At 35.8% G+C, this 21,709-nt stretch overlaps 3 protein-coding genes across 3 annotated transcripts; 1 reads left to right on the forward strand and 2 right to left on the reverse strand.

Moving 5' to 3' along the window:
- Positions 1–13,842: 13,842 nt before the first annotated feature.
- Positions 13,843–14,905, reverse strand: HIS1-3 (histone H1-3). The gene is made up of 2 exons (XM_089613424.1): positions 14,655–14,905; positions 13,843–14,383 (listed from the first exon to the last, which is right to left on the reverse strand). Exons 1-2 carry the CDS (start codon positions 14,808–14,810, stop codon positions 14,024–14,026), a joined length of 516 nt encoding a protein of 171 aa, XP_089469550.1. The 5' UTR covers positions 14,811–14,905; the 3' UTR covers positions 13,843–14,023.
- A 2,806-nt stretch (positions 14,906–17,711) lies between these two features.
- On the forward strand, positions 17,712–19,561 carry LOC149399676 (uncharacterized). The gene is made up of 6 exons (XM_089611916.1): positions 17,712–17,857; positions 17,976–18,059; positions 18,240–18,327; positions 18,602–18,690; positions 18,992–19,103; positions 19,203–19,561. The coding sequence occupies exons 1-6, from the start codon at positions 17,822–17,824 to the stop codon at positions 19,418–19,420; spliced, it is 627 nt and encodes a 208-aa protein (XP_089468042.1). The 5' UTR covers positions 17,712–17,821; the 3' UTR covers positions 19,421–19,561.
- Positions 19,562–19,761: 200 nt separating this feature from the next.
- Positions 19,762–21,709, reverse strand: GMD1 (GDP-D-mannose 4,6-dehydratase 1). The gene is made up of 2 exons (XM_089611915.1): positions 21,047–21,709; positions 19,762–20,536 (listed from the first exon to the last, which is right to left on the reverse strand). Exons 1-2 carry the CDS (start codon positions 21,577–21,579, stop codon positions 19,996–19,998), a joined length of 1,074 nt encoding a protein of 357 aa, XP_089468041.1. The 5' UTR covers positions 21,580–21,709; the 3' UTR covers positions 19,762–19,995.

Below are 21,709 nucleotides of genomic sequence, written 5' to 3' on the forward strand. Positions count from 1 at the left end.
CTCTTGCCCATCTGGACTATTCTGCGTTTGGTGCCTTTGTTTTGTCATTTTTGAATGAGGTATTTTAGAGTACCAAAACAGGTTTGGTTTACAACTTTCTAATCTTTCTAATCTCAGTTTGGTTTTGTTCTTTACATATACATACATAAAATCTCTCTGGTATGGCATATCTTCTTTGTCACAATATTTTTCTTTGTTGATCTTCACTTTTCCATATGAATTAAATGGTCATATAGGGCAAATGAATACTGCTTCATGTGAGATTCATAGATATTTTTCTTGAATTACTTATTTGGTTAGGCTTCGGTGAATCTGAACGTGGTTTGGTATAGAGTATAGAATAAAGTCTAAATGGTTTTTTTTTTTTTTTTTTTTTAAAGATTTAAGGGCAATGATTAGTGGAACTATGTATATAAATAGATTATAGACTTCGGCGTCTGGTGAGATTTTTTTTTTTTTTTTTTTTAACTGAAAAAACTATGTATCTTTGATGTTTTTTTTTAATCTGAAATATTATAGAAGCATTTTATGTTTTTCTATTGCTGTGCAGGCATCTCAATTTGGGCTTCACCGCAACCCAAATCCTTCACTGTTATCTTCCATGCAAGGGATGCGACAAAGGCAAAAAAGATACCGATATTGGGTGTTGTGAAACAAGTCACAAGGTTCAGTGTTTCTGATTCGCTCTTTGTTTTGTGCGCCTGTAATTTTAAGATTCTTCTTTTATTTCCTTGGCAGAGAAAGCATTTGGTTGAGACTTGTGATGAACAAGACAAGAAGATCAAGGCGCTTAAATTAAAGTATACACCTGTGTTCTTTAACTTCAATCTTACCTTAATAAATAACGAATGCTTGAGGAAAATGTAACTCTCTCTCTCTCTCTCTCTCTCTCTCTCTCTCTCTCTTACATACATTACACGTTGCAGGTTGAGGAGTTGCAGAAGACGAAGCTTGAGAAGCAAGTAATTGCAGACGCGTTCACACAGTAGTGGCGACGACATGTAAATTGATTTCAATGGATTGACTATACTAAGGTAAAATATAAATAAACAAACACCTCTTTTAGCTCCGTTCCGTAAGTTTATGTTTTCTTTTCATCCCCTGACGATATACCAATGTGTGTTCAACTTAATATTAAGATTCGGAAAAAATTGTCTATATTATCCGTTTTCATTATTATTATGTTCGTTGAATGAATGACAGCTTGTTTATGAAAGTGAGAAGACAAAACAGGTATAAAACGCTTTAGGAGCTGAGAACAGGCAGTGATGGATCAGCCAGCTTCAACACACGAGCTTGTTACTCAAATATTCAAGAACGAGAATAGCCCATGAGGTATGCACATATATATTTTCAACACAGTCTATATATTTAGTCTTAATTTCTTGTTTTTTTTAAGATATTGGTTAGTGCAGATGATGGGTTTCCTGGCTGAAACAAGCAAATCAACGGAAATCTAAATTGTCGTTGGACATGAATAATTTCTTAGGTTGTGAAAGAACCTTCTGTGAAAGAACTCAATGCCCTGGAACAGAACATTTAGTCCTCCGAGGCTAATCAACGCCAAGAGTTCCCAGGGCCACCTCCCACAGCCTGTGGCTCTCCCACTCAGCTCATAAAGCCTCATCAGAGAAACATAAGGTACATTTTTTTTTTTTTTTTTCAAAAAAACTATTCATTGACTAGTTTAATTGTCCAAAGCATTTATGTCCTCTGTGTCTGTTTTTTAGGTATGTCGATGCTGTGATGACCATTCCCAAGGGCACTCTCTTCCCTATGTGCGGTATGAATCTGACGTTCAACAGTGAGCTGATCGGAAGCAACGATGACATGTGGGCTCTTTAGTGCATTAAGGTAATTCTCACATAAATTTATTTGCTTTGTCAGACTGATTGAAAGCATTGAATATGATATGTGTCTTGACATTCAAGCATTGAGTTTCAGCATTTTGATAACTACCTAAATGCTTTTGCGCAATATATAATGGCTTTTAATTTGCTGTATTTACAAGGTAACTTTGATCTGTGTAGTTATTGATTATTTCAATAGGTTTTGCTTAAAAAACATGTGCATATATTTTGATTTGTAAATAATAAATTTATCTAATTTTTGGGGTTATATCCTCAGCAACTGAGATTCCTTTCGACAGATTCAATGTATGAGCGCATTTTATTATTGCCTTCTCGTATCTTATCATGGAAATCTCCGTCAATGTGGTGTGCAACATCAGCCAAGAAAATCAATGGACGAAGGAGTCAAGGTATATAATGTTTCACATGTTCTCAACCTCTCTTTCAACAATCATTTATTCCCGTTTTGTTTGTCATTAGGGCATCTGAGACCCGTGATGCTGTCCTATGGCTGATCTGAAACTGAAGCATATCCTCATGAACTTGTTTCTGCGATCTCCGAAGAAAGTCCTTCACAGCCTCGCAGCTGTAAATGCTTGCTATGTTTCTTCTGATGGGGGACAGTAATTATTTGGTCTGTGTCTTTTTGACTTTTGAAATGAAAGTTGGTTTGTTTTGTGTGTTTAATATTCTTACAAAGAGCATAGTTCATTTTTTTACATTATTAAAAAAAAAAAAAAGATGAGTAAGTCTGATTTAGTTTACCTTATTTAGCTGCCTCAACTCTCAAGTTACAAGGTTTTTTATATAGGCCTATAAAATTGAACTGGATGATGACTATTGGTTATACTTTAGCTTTGTTATCATTTTTCGAGTTGATTGTTACACTATATGAAAATATATCAGTTTAAGTGGTTCACTGAGTTGAACAACAGCGCTTTGTTTGAAGCTCTTGAGAAGGTCAAAGCAGGTAGATCTGACTGAGTTCGATCTCTTTTTTCAGATATTGAGTTGTGTGAATTCTGAGTGTTATGTTGTTTGTGTGCTCGGATTTCACAGAGATTCTGGGATTTATTACGTTGAGCTTGACTTTCTGTCAGACCTACAATGCCAAAATACGTATCCATGTTGCAGTGTTCTGTCAAAGAAACAAAATAGGGCCACGATCGGAGAAAACTCTTGCGGTTCGAGCGCTGAGCTACTAACTGTAAGTATCTACTCCATCGCAAGATTAATGATTAAAAACCAATGTTATGAGATTTTGGTGAACTTGAATTGCTCGATTAGGCGTAGCTGTCCATTTTCTGACTTGAAAGATAATGCTAATGATTTTTTTTGCCATTGGTGTTGACTTAAAAAAAGATGTCTCTACAATTTAATTGGAAAAAGGAAATCAACACGCTCATGAGATTGATGATAAAAACATGTAATATTTGGTGTACTTGAATGTCTTGATTAGAATTCTTCACTATTGTCTTAAAAAAAACCTCATATAAAGTGTAAAATTGTCAAAGCGTGAGTTTGCTTATGTAGTTGGGTATCCAAATCAAAATCTTTCCGATGAAATCACGTTAGATTTATCCACTGGGATTTTCACAAGTTTGCTTAGAGGTATGTTTGTTTCTTAATAACGGAAATTTACAACTAATGTATCATAATAATGTTAGACATTTCTACCTTAAAGCAACTAAAATAATTAGAATTATAACATTTAATTACATGTTTCAAAAATCCTAAATTTTACCTTAGTTAAAAAGAATGTACTAATTGTAAAAGTTGAGCTTTTGGACTTTGAAGTCCAACAGTAAGAGCACGGTCCAGGTGTGATGCTTGACTTGTCGCTGGTGGGTTGAGCACATCAACAGTATGTGAGTTTTTCTATTTCATAATCTCATTCTTATATTGCTCACTATGTTCTCTCAATAATCGAGTTTGTTCTCTCAATGCATATCACATAGTTATAACTATAACTTAAAATCAAGGTTTGATACCCTACTCGCACCCAGTTGGAACGTAATGATTCATTCGCTAGTGTTCTGTTTCTCATCTTGCGTTTTAACTTGTGCTTTAGCCTGACCGCTGTTGGGTAGTAATTCTATTAAATTCTTTTTGATAATTTTATTTTTCGGTGGATTTCATGATAAAGATTCTTTGAAAGAGCTCTTGGAGCTATTATTGTGCTTTTCGAGTCCATAAGATATACAAGACAATAATGTCAATATTTAGGCATGCGCACAGGGACATATTTGAGTGTTTTTTATCTATCATTCTGAGTTATGCTCTTTTACCAAAATCATAGTTCCTAAATCATCAGATTTACGTGTGAAATTGGTTTAGTCATCTGATTTGCGTTTGTCGAGCTATCTTGCTTGCACTTGGGCCTTGATATTTGTCTCCCTGGTTGTCACGGCTGAGCCGATTTCATGATGTGAGAACGGGTATGATATGTGAGGTTACGAAATTTTATATGAAACGGTTATGTGTTTTAATGCTATATAACTGGTCAGAAGATGCCAGAATAAGCGATCGTTCCGAGATAGGTTTCTATTCCCGGTCTACATGGAGCTGGTTAAGTATCAATTGTGCTTGCAAGAATATCCATATTCTCCTTTTACCTCTTTTCACTTTAACTTTGTTTTACCTGGTCCTTTACGGTTGAGTATGATGTTAGATTTTGTGGATTGTTTGTACTATTTGTATCTATTGAGTATTGACTTTTTTCACCCCGTTACTCTTTATTGTTTGTATAATTTACTTGTTCTTCAACATTTTATCTGTGGATTTTGTGGTATGCAGTCTTGGGATAGCAGTATCGCCCTAGAAACTCCGGTGAGGCATGGCTGGAGAGCGACGCTTGGGTGGAGCGGAGAGACAATGTCTTGTCCCAATCCTCTAATCGCTCACAACTAGTCTATCTTTGCCCTGTCGCCAAACCCCGACACGGTCGCTCGAGTCGGATAAAAGCACAGGTGGAGGGCCAGATTGGATGTGGAGCAAAAAGCCTAGAAATCAAGGAAATAACCTTTCAGAGTTAAGACAAAATTGAGTGTAGGAGTAATCTTCAACAAGTATTCTGTTTTGGGTTCAATCCTCAGGTTTTGTTTTTTTAGTTTCTGTTTTGGTTTTGATTTGATGTAATTAAATGTGTATTAATTTTACAGGATGATGACAACTAGTCTACTTCAAGTTCAAATGTGCGTATGAGTGCTTCAGCGGGATGTATGGAAGTCGAGTGATTTCTTTTATGAGTATCGGTTAAATACCTAAACACCTAATCTCTCTCTCTCTCTCTCTCTCTCTCTCTCATGAATGTGTGTGTGTGTGTGTGTGTTTGGCGATGCAGAAAATGATGGCATGAAGAAGGCATAACGGTGAAGGATACGACATAGGAGCGTAAAGCTCTCCGATTTCAACAAGATCTGCGTGCATAGGGACAGCTCTGGGAATGCTGCCAAGTTGAAGAAATTGCCCGGTTCAAGGTTTCTTCTTTATTTATTTTATATTATTTTTCTTTGCTGATTTTTCGTAAAATCTAATTGGATATTCTCTTTTAGATTTATTTGTTATGAGTTTTGTTAATCATCTGAGTTAAATCTCGACCTTTTTTTTTTTCAAAGGACGAGGAGAAAGGAGAGAACAATACAAGGTTGAAAGATTTCAATCATCATTCTCCAATAGGGAGAGCTATATATAGGGAGTACTCTATTTTTATTTTTTCTGCTTTTTTATTTTGTCCTGTTTTGCATTTTCTCTAACCCAACATCTTCACATAGGCTTCCCGAGGAGGGTTTGATTCATTCGGCTCGTTCTTTGGCGGAAGAGATCAACGTGCTTTGCAAGACAGGTCTGATTGGGAGAGTAGGCAATCCCTAAAAGAAACATTAGTCAAGGTACATAGAGCTTTCAACAATCAATAAGACCACAGCTGTATGTGAATAATCTCTTGTTTTGTTTAATGATTTCTATAAGTGACGCTATTTCAATTTTTTTTTTTTTTACAGGTCCATTACGAATTCCCTCTAGGAAGGCCAAACAACACTTGCAGAAGATGCTTGGGCTAATGTCAGTATAGCAGTATTAAAGGGAGTTGCACTAAAGCTAATGATTCTTTTATTGCCAATAGATTCTTTGTAAGAAATTTATGTTGTGAATTGCGCATTCAGTCTGTACTTTTTTTTTTTTTTTTTTACTTTCGATGTATATTATAAAGTTAGTTACGTGTGTGCTCAATTTCCGCGGTCCTAACTATTACGCTATTTTTAGGCCTATATTTGAAATCTATTTGAAAGCTTTTAGCTTGTGCTGTGTTCACATTCTGGGACGTATCTTCTCTTGCCCATCTGGACTATTCTGCGTTTGGTGCCTTTGTTTTGTCATTTTTGAATGAGGTATTTTAGAGTACCAAAACAGGTTTGGTTTACAACTTTCTAATCTTTCTAATCTCAGTTTGGTTTTGTTCTTTACATATACATACATAAAATCTCTCTGGTATGGCATATCTTCTTTGTCACAATATTTTTCTTTGTTGATCTTCACTTTTCCATATGAATTAAATGGTCATATAGGGCAAATGAATACTGCTTCATGTGAGATTCATAGATATTTTTCTTGAATTACTTATTTGGTTAGGCTTCGGTGAATCTGAACGTGATTTGGTATAGAGTATAGAATAAAGTGTAAATGGTTTTTTTTTTTTAAATTTAAGGGCAATGATTAGTGGAACTATGTATATAAATAGATTATAGACTTCGGCGTCTGGTGAGATTTTTTTTTTTTTTTAAAACTGAAAAAACTATGTATCTTTGATTTTTTTTTTTAATCTGAAATATTATAGAAGCATTTTATGTTTTTCTATTGCTGTGCAGGCATCTCAATTTGGGCTTCACCGCAACCCAAATCCTTCACTATTATCTTCCATGCAAGGGATGCGACAAAGGCAAAAAAGATACCGATATTGGGTGTTGTGAAACAACTCACAAGGTTCAGTGTTTCTAATTCGCTCTTTGTTTTGTGCGCCTGTAATTTTAAGATTCTTCTTTTATTTCCTTGGCAGAGAAAGCATTTGGTTGAGACTTGTGATGAACAAGACAAGAAGATCAAGGCGCTTAAATTAAAGTATACACCTGTGTTCTTTAACTTCAATCTTACCTTAATAAATAACGAATGCTTGAGGAAAATGTAACTCTCTCTCTCTCTCTCTCTCTCTCTCTCTCTCTCTCTCTCTCTCTCTCTCTCTCTCTCTCTCTCTTACATACATTACACGTTGCAGGTTGAGGAGTTGCAGAAGACGAAGCTTGAGAAGCAAGTAATTGCAGACGCGTTCACACAGTAGTGGCGACGACATGTAAATTGATTTCAATGGATTGACTATACTAAGGTAAAATATAAATAAACAAACACCTCTTTTAGCTCCGTTCCGTAAGTTTATGTTTTCTTTTCATCCCCTGACGATATACCAATGTGTGTTCAACTTAAAATTTAGATTCGGAAAAAATTGTCTATATTATCCGTTTTCATTATTATTATGTTCGTTGAATGAATGACAGCTTGTTTATGAAAGTGAGAAGACAAAACAGGTACAAAACGCTTTAGGAGCTGAGAAACAGGCAGTGATGGATCATCCAGCTTCAACACATGAGCTTGTTACTCAAATATTCAAGAACGAGAATAGCCCATGAGGTATGCACATATATATTTTCAACACAGTCTATATATTTAGTCTTAATTTCTTTTTTTTTTTTAAGATATTGGTTAGTGCAGATGATGGGTTTCCTGGCTGAAACAAGCAAATCAACGGAAATCTAAATTGTCATTGGACATGAATAATTTCTTAGGTTGTGAAAGAACCCAATGCCCTGGAACAGAACATTTAGTCCTCCGAGGCTAATCAACGCCAAGAGTTCCCAGGGCCACCTCCCACAGCCTGTGGCTCTCCCACTCAGCTCATAAAGCCTCATGAGAGAAACATAAGGTACTTTTTTTTTTTTTTTTTTTTTTGCAAAAAAACTATTCATTGACTAGTTTAATTGTCCAAAGCATTTATGTCCTCTGTGTTTGTTTTTTAGGTATGTCGATGCTGTGATGACCATTCCCAAGGGCACTCTCTTCCCTATGTGCGGTATGAATCTGACGTTCAACCGTGAGCTGATCGGAAGCAACGATGACATGTGGGCTCGTTACTGCATTAAGGTAATTCTCACATAAATTTATTTGCTTTGTCAGACTGATTGAAAGCATTGAATATGATATGTGTCTTGACATTCAAGCATTGAGTTTCAGCATTTTGATAACTACCTAAATGCTTTTGCGCAATATATATTGGCTTTTAATTTGCTGTATTTACAAGGTAACTTTGATCTGTGTAGTTATTGATTATTTCAATAGGTTTTGCTTAAAAAACATGTGCATATATTTTGATTTGTAAATAATAAATTTATCTAATTTTTGGGGTTATATCCTCAGCAACTGAGATTCCTTTTGACAGATTCAATGTATGAGCGCATTTTATTATTGCCTTCTCGTATCTTATCATGGAAATCTCCGTCAATGTGGTGTGCAACATCAGCCAAGAAAATCAATGGACGAAGGAGTCAAGGTATATAATGTTTCACATGTTCTCAACCTCTCTTTCAACAATCATTTATTCCCGTTTTGTTTGTCATTAGGGCATCTGAGACCCGTGATGCTGTCCTATGGCTGATCTGAAACTGAAGCATATCCTCATGAACTTGTTTCTGCGATCTCCAAAGAAAGTTCTTCACAGCCTCGCAGCTGTAAATGCTTGCTATGTTTCTTCTGATGGGGGACAGTAATTATTTGGTCTGTGTCTTTTTGACTTTTGAAATGAAAGTTGGTTTGTTTTGTGTGTTTAATATTCTTACAAAGAGCATAGTTCATTTTTTTACACTACTTAAAAAAAAAAAAAAAGATGAGTAAGTCTGATTTAGTTTACCTTATTTAGCTGCCTCAACTCTCAAGTTACAAGGTTTTTTATATAGGCCTATAAAATTGAACTGGATGATGACTATTGGTTATACTTTAGCTTTGTTATCATTTCTCGAGTTGATTGTTACACTATATGAAAATATATCAGTTTAAGTGGTTCACTGAGTTGAACAACAGCGCTTTGTTTGAAGCTCTTGAGAAGGTCAAAGCAGGTAGATTTGACTGAGTTCGATCTCTTTTTTCAGATATTGAGTTGTGTGAATTCTGAGTGTTATGTTGTTTGTGTGCTCGGATTTCACAGAGATTCTGGGATTTATTACGTTGAGCTTGACTTTCTGTCAGACCTACAATGCCAAAATACGTATCCATGTTGCAGTGTTCTGTCAAAGAAACAAAATAGGGCCACGATCGGAGAAAACTCTTGTGGTTCGAGCGCTGAGCTACAAACTGTAAGTATCTACTCCATCGCAAGATTTATGATTAATAATCCAGTTTGTACGTCATAGTTATGGCTACCTTTTGCTGAAACATATTCCTTCTCTCCTTCCTTTTTTTGGGTGTTCATTTGGCTTTTGATACCCTACTCGCATCCGTGGCTGTTATCAGCTCCAACTGAATGTAATGATTCATTCGCTAGTGTTCTGTTTCTCATCTTGCGTTTTAACTTGTGCTTTAGCCTGACCGCTGTGGGGTAGTAATTCTACTAAATTCTTTTTGATAATTTTATTTTTTGGTGGATTTCATGATAAAGATTCTTTGAAAGAGCTCTTGGAGCTATTGTTGTGCTTTTCGAGTCCATAAGATATACAAGACAATAATGTCAATATTTAGGCATGCTTGGGACATATTTGAGTGTTTTTATCTATCATTCTGAGTTATGCTCTTTTACCAAAATCATAGTTCCTAAATCATCAGATTTACGTGTGAAATTGGTTTAGTCATCTGATTTGCGTTTGTCGAGCTATCTTGCTTGCACTTGGGCCTTGATATTTGTCTCCCTGGTTGTCACGGCTGAACCGTTTTCATGATGTGAGAACGGGTATGATATGTGAGGTCACGAAATCTTATATGAAACGGTTATGTGTTTTAATGCTATATAACTGGTCAGAAGATGCCTGGATTAATTTTGAAGCTCTGAGATGAACAACATCGCTTTGTTTGAAGCTCTTGAGAAGGTCAAAGCAGGTAGATTTGACTGAGTTCGATCTCTTTTTTCAGATATTGAGTTGTGTGAATTCTGAGTGTTATGTTGTTTGTATGTTCGGATTTCACAGAGATTCTGGGATTTATTACGTTGAGCTTGACTTTCTGTCAGACCTACAATGCCAAAATACGTATCCATGTTGCAGTGTTCTGTCAAAGAAACAAAATAGGGCCACGATCGGAGAAAACTCTTGCGGTTCGAGCGCTGAGCTACTAACTGTAAGTATCTACTCCATCGCAAGATTAATGATTAAAAACCAATGTTATGAGATTTTGGTGAACTTGAATTGCTCGATTAGGCGTAGCTGTCCATTTTCTGACTTGAAAGATGATGCTAATAGTAATGATTTTTTTTTGCCATTGGTGTTGACTTAAAAAAAAAAGATGTCTCTACAATTTAATTGGAAAAAGGAAACCAACACGCTCATAAGATTGATGATAAAAACATGTAATGTCTGGTGTACTTGAATGTCTTGATTAGGCTTCTTCACTATTGTCTAAAAAAAACCTCATATAAAGTGTTAAATTGTCAAAGCGTGAGTTTGCTTATGTAGTTGGGTATCCAAATTAAAGTCTTTCTGATGAAATCACGTTAGATTTATCCACTGGGATTTTCACAAGTTTGGTTGGAGGTATATTTGTTTCTTAATAACGGAAATTTACAACTAATGTATCATAATAATGTTAGACATTTCTACCTTAAAGCAACTAAAATAATTAGAATTGTGACATTTAATTACATTTGTCAAAAATCCTAAATTTTACCTTAGTTAAAAAGAACGTATTAATTTTAAAAGTTGAGCTTTTGGACTTTGAAGTCCAACAGTAAGAGCACAGTCCAGGTGTGATGCTTGCCTTGTCGCTGGTGGGTTGAGCACATCAACAGTACGTGAGTTCTTCTATTTTTCATTTTTTTCTTTTTCATAATCTCATTCTTATATTGCTCACTATGTTCTCTCAATAATCCAGTTTGTACGTCATAGTTATGGCTACCTTTTGCTGAAACATATTCCTTCTCTCCTTCCTTTGTTTTGGTGTTCTTTTGGCTTTTGATACCCGTGGCTGTTATCAGCTCCAACTGAACGTAATGATTCCTTCGTTAGTGTTCTGTTTCTCATCTTGTGTTTTAACTTGTGCTTTAGCCTGACCGCTGTGGGGTAGTAATTCTACTAAATTCTTTTTGATAATTTTATTTTTTGGTGGATTTCATGATAAAGATTCTTTGAAAGAGCTCTTGGAGCTATTGTTGTGCTTTTCGAGTCCATAAGATATACAAGACAATAATGTCAATATTTAGGCATGCTTGCAGGGACATATTTGAGTGTTTTTATCTATCATTCTGAGTTATGCTCTTTTACCAAAATCATAGTTCCTAAATCATCAGATTTACGTGTGAAATTGGTTTAGTCATCTGATTTGCGTTTGTCGAGCTATCTTGCTTGCACTTGGGCCTTGATATTTGTCTCCCTGGTTGTCACGGCTGAGCCGATTTCATGATGTGAGAACGGGTATGATATGTGAGGTTACGAAATTTTATATGAAACGGTTATGTGTTTTAATGCTATATAACTGGTCTCCATGGAGCTGGTTAAGTATCAATTGTGCTTGCAAGAATATCCATATTCTCCTTTTACCTCTCTTCACTTTAACTTTGTTTTACCTGGTCCTTTACGGTTGAGTATGATGTTAGATTTTGTGGATTGTTTGTACTATTTGTATCTATTGAGTATTGACTTTTTTCACCCCATTACTCTTTATTGTTTGTATAATTTACTTGTTCTTCAACATTTTATCTGTTGATTTTGTGGTGTGCAGTCTTGCGTTCTTGTATTAATGTGTCGTGGATGATGATTCTGGCGTAATTAATATTGGTTTTGTGTAAATGTCGGTATCAGTGTCGTTGATTTGTTGGAACTAATACTTTCTACTGTGTGTGATACATTCTCTCTTTCTTTTCTTTTTTCTTTTTTTGTGATGTTGCTGTCATGAATATGATGTGTTTTATTTTATGTCTATTTGACCATTTGTTAGTGTGACGGGCAACATATTATGACTGAATGTTTATTCTATCTATTTAAAATGTTGTGCTACCATTTGAATTGCCTTGGTTTAATGGGCTTCAAAATAGTTTTTATGTTTTTGTTAATATAATTTTAAGACATTTGTGTATAAATTGACTTGTGATGATGACTGATAATGTCTAAATGTGGTCATGTCAGATGAATGTTGATCGATTTTGGATTCTGATTGGTGATTTGATTTAGAGGTCAAGTTCTCTTCATATGTTTTAACTTCGTATTAAATTAAGGTCATATTTTGGTCTCTCTATGTAATGTAGTACTGCATATTATACATATGTAGTACTATACTATCGTTCGGATGGTTTATTTTTTGTGGTCGTTGCTATTAGTTTTTTGTTTTTATTTTTTGACTTTGCTGGTTATTGTCGGTCGGTGATATAGCCATATGGTTATGCATAACTTTTTTAGTTTTTTATGTGCTTTTTGGTTTTGTTTTCGCATTTTATATCTATCTCGATTGCTCTTTGTTGGGGCATTTTACTCGGCTTGCTTTTGTTTTTCTAATTGAGATTGTCGCTTTATTAGTGTACACAATTACTTTTGTATAGTATTTTTGACAAGGTAATTGTAAATTTAATTAACTTACTCGTGCATTGTACCGTCTTTAAGATGTTTATTTTGAATTATTCAAAAAAAAAAAAGATGTTTATTTTGAGTGATTAATGAGCTTTGGTTAACGAGCTTTCAGATTTAGTCTATTAACTCATCTTTGTGTATTTCACTTCACTTTTTTTATCGGTGTATGTTATTGTTTATCCAATGAAATTTCGAAGGAAAGTAATACTACAAAATAGCATCTTATCGTCTTTTTAAAATATATCGAATTGGACTATATGTGATAATACAATCTCTTACAACAGATCTCCCTTAAAACCTAGTACTCCGGCCATTTTAAAAGATCGTCATGTAACATGTACCACAGATAGAAGCACAGCACTAAATTTAATTGTTGAAATTTACATAATTTTAGTGAGATTTTAGCACCAAATATTTTCTATTCCTACCACAACACAGACTTTAACATTAAACAATATTATTTTCTATAATCATATCATTAAAACCAATATAAGTACAATAAAGTAGAGGTTAGTAATGTAATATAGGTATAAAGGCTAAAAATATTTATATAAAAAAAATCTGTGTGCTATACACCACGTATTATAGCACACCAAAAATTTGATCCCTCATTATATCATGTGATTAGAGTGAAAAAAATACTAAAATTAGTGTTATTATGGAATGTGGTTGGAGTTGGAGATGGCTAGTAATTTGTAATAAAATAAAAATATAATATTGTATAAACTTTTAATTACTATTTAAGGTATTCTACATCCAAAAGAAAAGTAACGTTGGAATTCATTTCTACATAAACGCGCTCTATTTTTATAGAGCTTTTTTTAAAAAAAAAATTATTGCGATGCAAGTTTGATGGAAGCGAAACTACACTAAAATATCGGACTAATAATATCTCAGGCCTCTCAGCTAATAATTGAAGCCAGCAATAATAATAAAAGGTTCTTTAAAAAAGCCTCAAGCATTTTTTCATGTAACAAAATGAGGTTTTTCATTAAATAATGAGTGGGGTGGGAGAGTGGATGAGAGGGAAAAGAAAAAAAATTATTTTATTTAAAGAGTATTTTTGTTCAAATTTGAGACAAATGTCCGTTTTTTTTAGATATTTTGCAATTAATGAGTAACTTGATATTTTGCTACTTTTTAGTATTAAATTTTTGTATCGAGGAGGAACATAATGACGCATGATATGATTAAAACGATGGTTAGTTACTTATATATATATACAGACACAAAACAACAAACATATATATACAGACACTGCTCCTAACTAATAAAGAAAAACACACAAACACAGCATACTTTCTATATTAGATCGCTACTTATTCCTCTAATACAAGATACAAAAGAACAGACAGACAGCCATCAAATTCACTTCTTCGACTTCTTTGCCGGAGACTTGATAGATTTCGGCTGCTTTGGCTTCACGGTCGCCACGGCCTTCTTCTTCACTGCCTTCTTCTTCGGCTTCTTCTCAGTCTTCTTTGTCTCCTTCTTTGCCCGAGCCGGCTTAGCCTTCGGTTTTTCCTTCTTCCCGGCTTCAGAGAGCTTGTACGAGGCCTTTACTTTCACCAGCTTGCCTTTGGCGACCGAGTTCTTGAGCTGTATAGCCATGATCTTCTTAAAGTTCGCTGGTAGAACGCTCTTGTGCTTCTCTTCCATGAACTTGGCTATGGCGTACGGACTCGAACCGCTCTTCTCCTTCAGAGCGGTCAACGCCTCCTTTATCATCTGCACATCGACGAAGAGAATCGCAATTAGGTTTCCGCAGATAATTGAATTTTTTAATGGCTATATTCTCCGAGACAATTAGCCAAATTTACAGGGCCTGTTGCGATTAGGTTTTGCAGATAACTGAATTGTTGAATAACTGTATTTTCAAACAGGATAGCCAAATTTATATTTTATAGAGCAAATAGCAAACGCAAAGCGATCGATACACGGATAATTTCCATGATCATCACAGTCAAAGAATATTAGAAGTTTGATCGGCTGAAATTACCTGGAAATACGGAGGATGAGAAGCGGTCTTTGTTTTGGCCTTGGTTTGCTTCGGCTTCTTCTCCTTCGGAATTCTAGCTTTCTTCTCGGCTCGCGCTCCTTTCGCCGGCGTTACATCTCCGATCACCGTAGTTTTAACTTCCACAGCGGTTGTCATCTCGAAAAACGAAACTTCAAGAGAGAGAAACAGTGTGTGTGTGTGTGTGTGCGGGTTTGTAATTGTGGACGTGGTTAAAGTTTTTTATGCCGTTGGAGGCCTTTTATAGCTCAAGATCGATCCTTGCCTAAGCGAAATCTCGGCTTTTGGTTGGTTGAATTCGAGCGGCCCGGATTGCCAGGTGGCACTAAGATATCTGGAGCGTACACGTAAGGGAGTCATAGCCGTTGGATTGATGGAAGGATTACGATGGATGCGCAAATGGGATTTATAGAGGATTTGGTTTCTTGTTCTTCTTTTTGTTTCTGTGGACTTGTTTTTGTGTGTGTTTCTTTTGGTGATTTTGAGATTTATTTTTTGAGCAATTTATTAGTATCTTCAGATCAATTTTTGTATGACATTGAAGCTAGGGAAGTTAGGATTCTTGTAGTTTTTGAAAAATTAAAGATGTTTATAGTACGTGCTTGACATTGTTAGATGACGCTAAACCGCTGTAAGACATGTTGATTTAATTAGAGAACATAGATTATATTGATTTCGACAAATGTCTATGAGTTTAACTGTTTAAGTGGAATTCTTGAATAATAAACTGTCTATTGCTATAGTAGTGCAGTAACTTTGATGCCCACTTTTCGCATATTAGGAGAGAGATCGATTTCGTCACATCTTAACGCTCATCATATATTTTCAGTTACATTTCTTTGTTATTTGACCAAATATTTCAGTCCTTGATTAGTTTATTTATTCATTATTTAAAATAGTAAAAAAATAGTTGATTTAGTTCATTATGTTCTGTTTTCCTTCAAATTTGTTAGTTTCTAGGTTTGCAATTTATAATTCAAATTTAACCTGATTTCTTAAGAAGGAATTAAATCCGTTTTATAAGGATACATAAAAAAGAATGGCACATTAATTTACTGTCTTTACACCCAACATCAAAAATACTATTTATAGAAACTTTACAATGGTTTGCAAAAATACAAAAAATGCAGACACATGGGAAAGCTATTGATCAAAGAAACAAGGAGACCAACTTTCATGTACAATTATGCAATCATGTGAAAACAAATCTACAAATATATCATAAATCAAGAAATTACAAACAAACCTGCCGATCAGATTTCATTCATACGCAATTGGAGAATAAACCATCATTCATAACTCTCTCACAAGAGTACTATTTCATGTAGCCTTCTTAAACAAGAAACTTCAACACTGCCATATTTTAGAAAGAAAGAAAAAGGACCAAATACATCAAATCATTCACATTTTGCAAAATACCAACTATACTTCTATTTGCTTGCCATAAATGGGAGATTCAGTAGTAACTGACTTGTTCAACATGCATTCGACCTTAAGGTTCGAATCCATCGTAGCAGATTGGATTTTCTTTTGTATTCAAGAGTTCTCTCAATTCCTTAGCAGTTAGCTATACACTTGTCTCCGACGCTTCGAACTACCTCAAATATTGGTCCCGTCATATGGCGAAAGAGTATCTCACATTGTATTTGATAAAAGAATTTAATCTAAATAGTCATTTGATATTTCAAAGGTGATTTTAACTATCAATGCACGTACTATCAATCTCTTTCATGCACATTTGCACCACCATATGATAGTGATATGCATTTAACCGATTAAATTTAACCAAGCGGTTGAGTTTAATCGTGATGTTTGGTTTAAATTAGTTGATCGATTTTTTCAATCTAAATTTAATGGGTCGAGTGTTTTTTACAAATGTTAAAAAATGTGTAACATGATAAAGGAAGTTGGAGAGAATAAAACGATTATATATATATATATATATATATATATATATATATATATATTTTGTTGCTCGAGTCAGAGGATTAATGGAGAAAAAGAAGATGATCTTAATATTATTTTATTTTTAATTTTTGAAAACGATATGAAGTTAGAGTTAATCGATTTGAATAATTAGAGTTAATCTTTATCCGATACAAATACTTTTCATGTTAGCTTAAATTTGAGTTTTTTGTTTTAAATACTCCCTCTTTTTAAATCATGCATAGTATTATTAGGAATTGTGGACAACATTAATCATCGGAATATTATTTGAATTTTTCGGAAGTATATTTGGCTTGAGAAATTTCATCTATTGGGCCTTAAAAGTGGAGAAATATCAAAACTAAATTCCATAGTTGCAAAATATTAAAACTTAGACTTTTGATCCATAATCGGACAAAAATGCATTTTCAGCCCATTTTTCCCTCTTAAATATTTGAATTTCATCGGAAATAATCCAAAGTAATCTTAAATCATCGGAAATCATAGGAAATCATCTTAAATAATCGAAAATCATAGGAAATCATCTTAAATAATCGAAAATCATCTTAAATCATCAGAAATCATTTTAATCTTTGAATTTAATCCAAAATTACCGAAAATCATCTTAAATCTTTGAATTTCATCGTAAATCATCATATTTCATCGGAAAAAAAAAAACTATGAATTTCATCGGATTTCATTTTAAATCATCGGATTTCATCGGAAAAAAAAAATCTCAAATTCAAAATCTTAATTTATTTTAAAACCAATATAAATCAATCCAAGTCATCTAATAATCACTCTAATCATTATTAAAGATATCATACAATAATTCAAACACGAAATAAATATGAAAATCTTATCTTTTGTGTCATGTTGAGCGACAAAATTTTAAATCCGAAAAAAATCATTTTTAAGTGGAAATAAGAGAGAAAGTGAAAGTAAAAAAAATGAGCTGAAATAATAATTTTATTCGATTTTGGATCAAAAATTCAATTTTAGATACTTTGGAACTATTGAGTTTAGCCATTATATTTCTCAACTGTTGATTTAGAAAAAAATGAAATTTTTTTTTGGCTTTATAGTTTATACCCGACCCGATATCAAGGCGGGCAAAATATCCGTTGACACCTGAAACAGAAAAAGGCCATTTCAGAGAATCAGCAATATTATTTCCGACCGGCGTTTACCAGAGTCCGCCGAATCGGTGCCCATCGGTAGCCATGGGAGCTTCAGAGTCCGCTCTTGCAAACTTCCAGGTAGGAGAAACGCAAATCCTCCTAAAAGAAGAAGAAAAAAAACACGTTGGCTTGTTTGCCCAATCAAAGTTCCAAAATTTATGATCTGACCCACTAATTGCTCAATTGTTACACGAAGAGACCAGCCGACGAGATCACCACCGTGTCGGAACGATCCGAAGTGGCTGATCCCGTGTTGGAGAGGCTCAATTCGCTCAGGATTGTGAGTTCCCTCTTTTCGCCTCTTTGAATGTTTGGAAATTCGCTGATTTTTAATTGCTGTTACGAACATTTAGGGTTTAAGGCTATTTTGTCAATTTTTTTTTTTTTTTTTTTTTTTTTTTTTTTTTTTTTGTCGAGAAACTAACGGTTTTTCATGTTTGGCATTGTGTGATTGTTACAGTCGACGCCGATATTGACATCTCCTCCGGCATCGGAGAGTAGCTTGACTGACATTCTTGTGAGGAAAACTTCATCTTCATCAACTTCCAGTATGGTTTTTTTTATTTCTCAATTAATTTTTTTTTCTTCACTTGAATGCCATTTGCATTGGGGTTTTTGGCACTTCAAACACAATTAAGGATTGAAGTTTTAGTGCCCTCATGAACGGTGAATCTCTTAAATAATTTTTTCCCCTAACCAGATTCGCAGTTTCTTGAAGGTTTTAGATGTTTTAGGATCAAATTTTAGAAAACATCAGAGAATGAAAATGATGTTATTCGAAGATTAATCTGGCGTTACTCGGTGTTTTGATTGAAAATGTAGGTACAGTTGATCCGAAAGTGCTGCACGAACTCTTTTCAACTTACAGAGACTATCAGGAAGAGAAGGTCAAACAAATCAGCAAAAACCAGGTTTCTAATTACTCAAGAAATTCTATTTGTTTAATGGGGGTTATTTTTGCTTGTACGTGTACCTCGTTACAGTGTCTTTCCCGGGTAGATCAGATCTGAGATGGAGATTGGAAATATCTATTCATAGATCCATATGGAACTGTCTATTTGCTGTATTAATTGTCTTCAGTCTTATTGTCATTGGTTGACATGACAGTCTAATCCCATCTGGGTCCCAAAGACTTTAGTTCGTGATTCTTGTTATGATTTTGGTAATGATGAATCTGTGTTTCAAATCAATTACTTGATGCCTTAATCACAGGAAGAAATAGAGAACAAGATCGAAGTAGCGGATGCGTTGGCCATGAAACTGCTTCAGCGGCTCAATCACTCGGTATCAGCAATGAAAACCACTTCGCAAAATTTATCAGAAGGTACGTCCAATTCATTTTAGTATGCCATCCTTGAAATATTAATTTTCGGTTACATGCGGATAATCTTATTATATTGCCCGTGTTGGAACGAACATGTAGTTCATCCATTGCAGGTCGAGATCGGGGAGCTCAAAGGGAGGCTAACAGAAGTTATAAGCAATTGCGATGCCATATGCAAGAGAATTGCAGCAGAAGGACCAGAATGTCTGAGGTCGTCCATAAAGCCATTTGCTGTGGCGGCTCCGAGCTCAGACGGGAGTCCTAAGAATAGCACTGTACAACAACCGAATCAAAATTCTGAAACCAAGTTAGACTGACAGTTTCTGCATTTACTTTCTGTACATTTCGATCACATATATTGATCTCTCCATTGATTTGGCAAATGTGTTTTTGGTGTTGAACCATTCAAAGTGAGAAATATATTGATGTTGATTTTGATTTTGCAAGTTTGTTCTCCACAGCCGTGTCCTGACTCTTTCAGTTGTATCCATATTGGTGGTGGTTTAAAATTTAAATAATGACCAACTTTACAATACATGCAAACACCATGTGAGAGCTAATTGATGTAATGATCACAATCATTAAAATATCTATTTCAAAAGAAAAGCACAAAGTTTACCTCCTAACGAGAGAGAGAGAGAGAGAGAGAGAGAGAGGATTTTTAACAAACTTTCTGACTCAATTTCTATTAAGATTTTCCTCCGAAAAACACAGAGAGACCAAAGTCACTTGCAGAATACAATAATAAATCATGATAAGGAAAAAAAATGAATGGAACCCCAACTTTCGAATACTGACAAGATATTGAATTATTTTTTCATTTAAAAAAAAAAAAAAAAAACTCTCTCGCCCCTATCGAAACACGAAAATTTATATATTTAAAAAAAAAAAATCAGGGCTGCTGTTGGGCATCGATGTACCCGGCGTCAACAAGAACCTTCTCTCTCTTAGCAAGCTCAACGTCCTTATCGACCATCATCCTAACGAGCTGCTCGAAGCCGACCTTGGGCTTCCATCCGAGAACCCGTTTGGCCTTAGAGGCGTCCCCTTCAAGATTATCGACCTCGGTGGGCCTGAAGTACCTGGGGTCGATCTCGACGTGGTCCCTCCAATTGAGGCCGACATAGCCGAAGGAGACCTCGAGAAACTCCTCGACGGTGTGGGCGTCCTCCGTGGCCACCACGTAGTCGTCGGGCTTTTCTTGTTGCAGCATCATCCACATGGCCTCCACGTAGTCCCCCGCGAATCCCCAGTCCCGAGACGCCTTCAGATTCCCCAGAAACAGCTTGTTCTGTAGCCCCACTTTGATTCGGCCCACGGCCCGAGTGATCTTCCGCGTCACAAAGTTCTCTCCCCGCCGTGGGGACTCGTGGTTGAAAAGAATCCCGTTGCAAGCGAATATCCCGTACGCTTCCCGGTAATTCACCGTGTACCTGAATCGTCGAATTCAAAATTTAACTACTAGAACTGCTCTTATGACACTGAGATCTATGCACATTGCTACAAAGATCGCTAATTAAACATTGTGGGTTTAGTCACAAAACTCAATTTTCACTAATTAAACAATGATGTCTGTTGTGATATAAAATATTATTGATCTCTATTATTTGTTCTGTTGTAATTTTGGACCACTGTTCCTGAAACTGTGAAAATCACGAGGATGTCTAATAAAAACGTGATCACATATCAGAAGGCATTACCAGAGTTAAAGAGAAATCCAGATCAAATCAATTGACATGTTAAGTTTGAATCAGGCGAAATTCGATCAAAATCTGATCGAAACCAAGAGTCACACGAACACGATCAGAGCCGAATCAGGCGACAATTGGCCAAGCTATCGACGTTTCGAAGGGGAAAATGTCGGATCAAAATCAGCAAAAAAAAAAAAAAAAAGAGCTGAGATCGGGGAATCCGAAAAGAAGAAGAAGAAAAGGCGTACGTACCAATGAGCAGCGCATTTCGATGCGGCGTAGGGAGATCGAGGATGAAACGGAGACGACTCATCCTGCGGCGGCGGAGTCGAGCCGAACATCTCGGAGCTTCCAGCCTGATAATATTTCACTTGGCGTCCCGTGGCGGCGATGTGGCACCGCACGGCCTCGAGGAGCCGGAGCGCTCCGGTGGCGACGACGTCGGCGGTGTAATCGGGGATCTCGAAGGAGACGGCGACGTGCGACTGGGCGGCGAGGTTGTAGACCTCGTCGGGGTTGAGAGTGTCGATCCAGCGCCGGAGCGACGAGGCGTCGGTGAGGTCGGCGTAGTGGAGCTTCATCTTGGCCTTCCCGGCATTGTGAGGGTCGATGTAGATGTGGTCGATCCGCTGGGTGTTGAAGTTTGAGGATCGGCGAATGAGGCCGTGGACTTCGTAGCCTTTTTCGAGGAGGAACTCTGTCAAGTATGAACCGTCCTGTCCTGTTATTCCGGTTATCAGCGCCACTTTGCGGTCCGACGATCCGCTTGATTCCGATGGCGCCATTGGAGTTCGGAGAAATTGAAAATGCGAGAAGAGAGGGAGAGAATTAGTGAATGGTGGAATGGGAAATGATGTGAAACTCGAGAGCTTTTTGTGTTGTAATTATAGATCTAGATGTCGGTGAATTTTTAAG

The sequence above is a fragment of the Urtica dioica genome, chromosome 4 (assembly GCF_054948205.1).
Source record: "Urtica dioica subsp. dioica isolate 48M chromosome 4, U.dioica_male_clone48M_v1_H2, whole genome shotgun sequence".
NCBI lineage: Eukaryota > Viridiplantae > Streptophyta > Magnoliopsida > Rosales > Urticaceae > Urtica > Urtica dioica.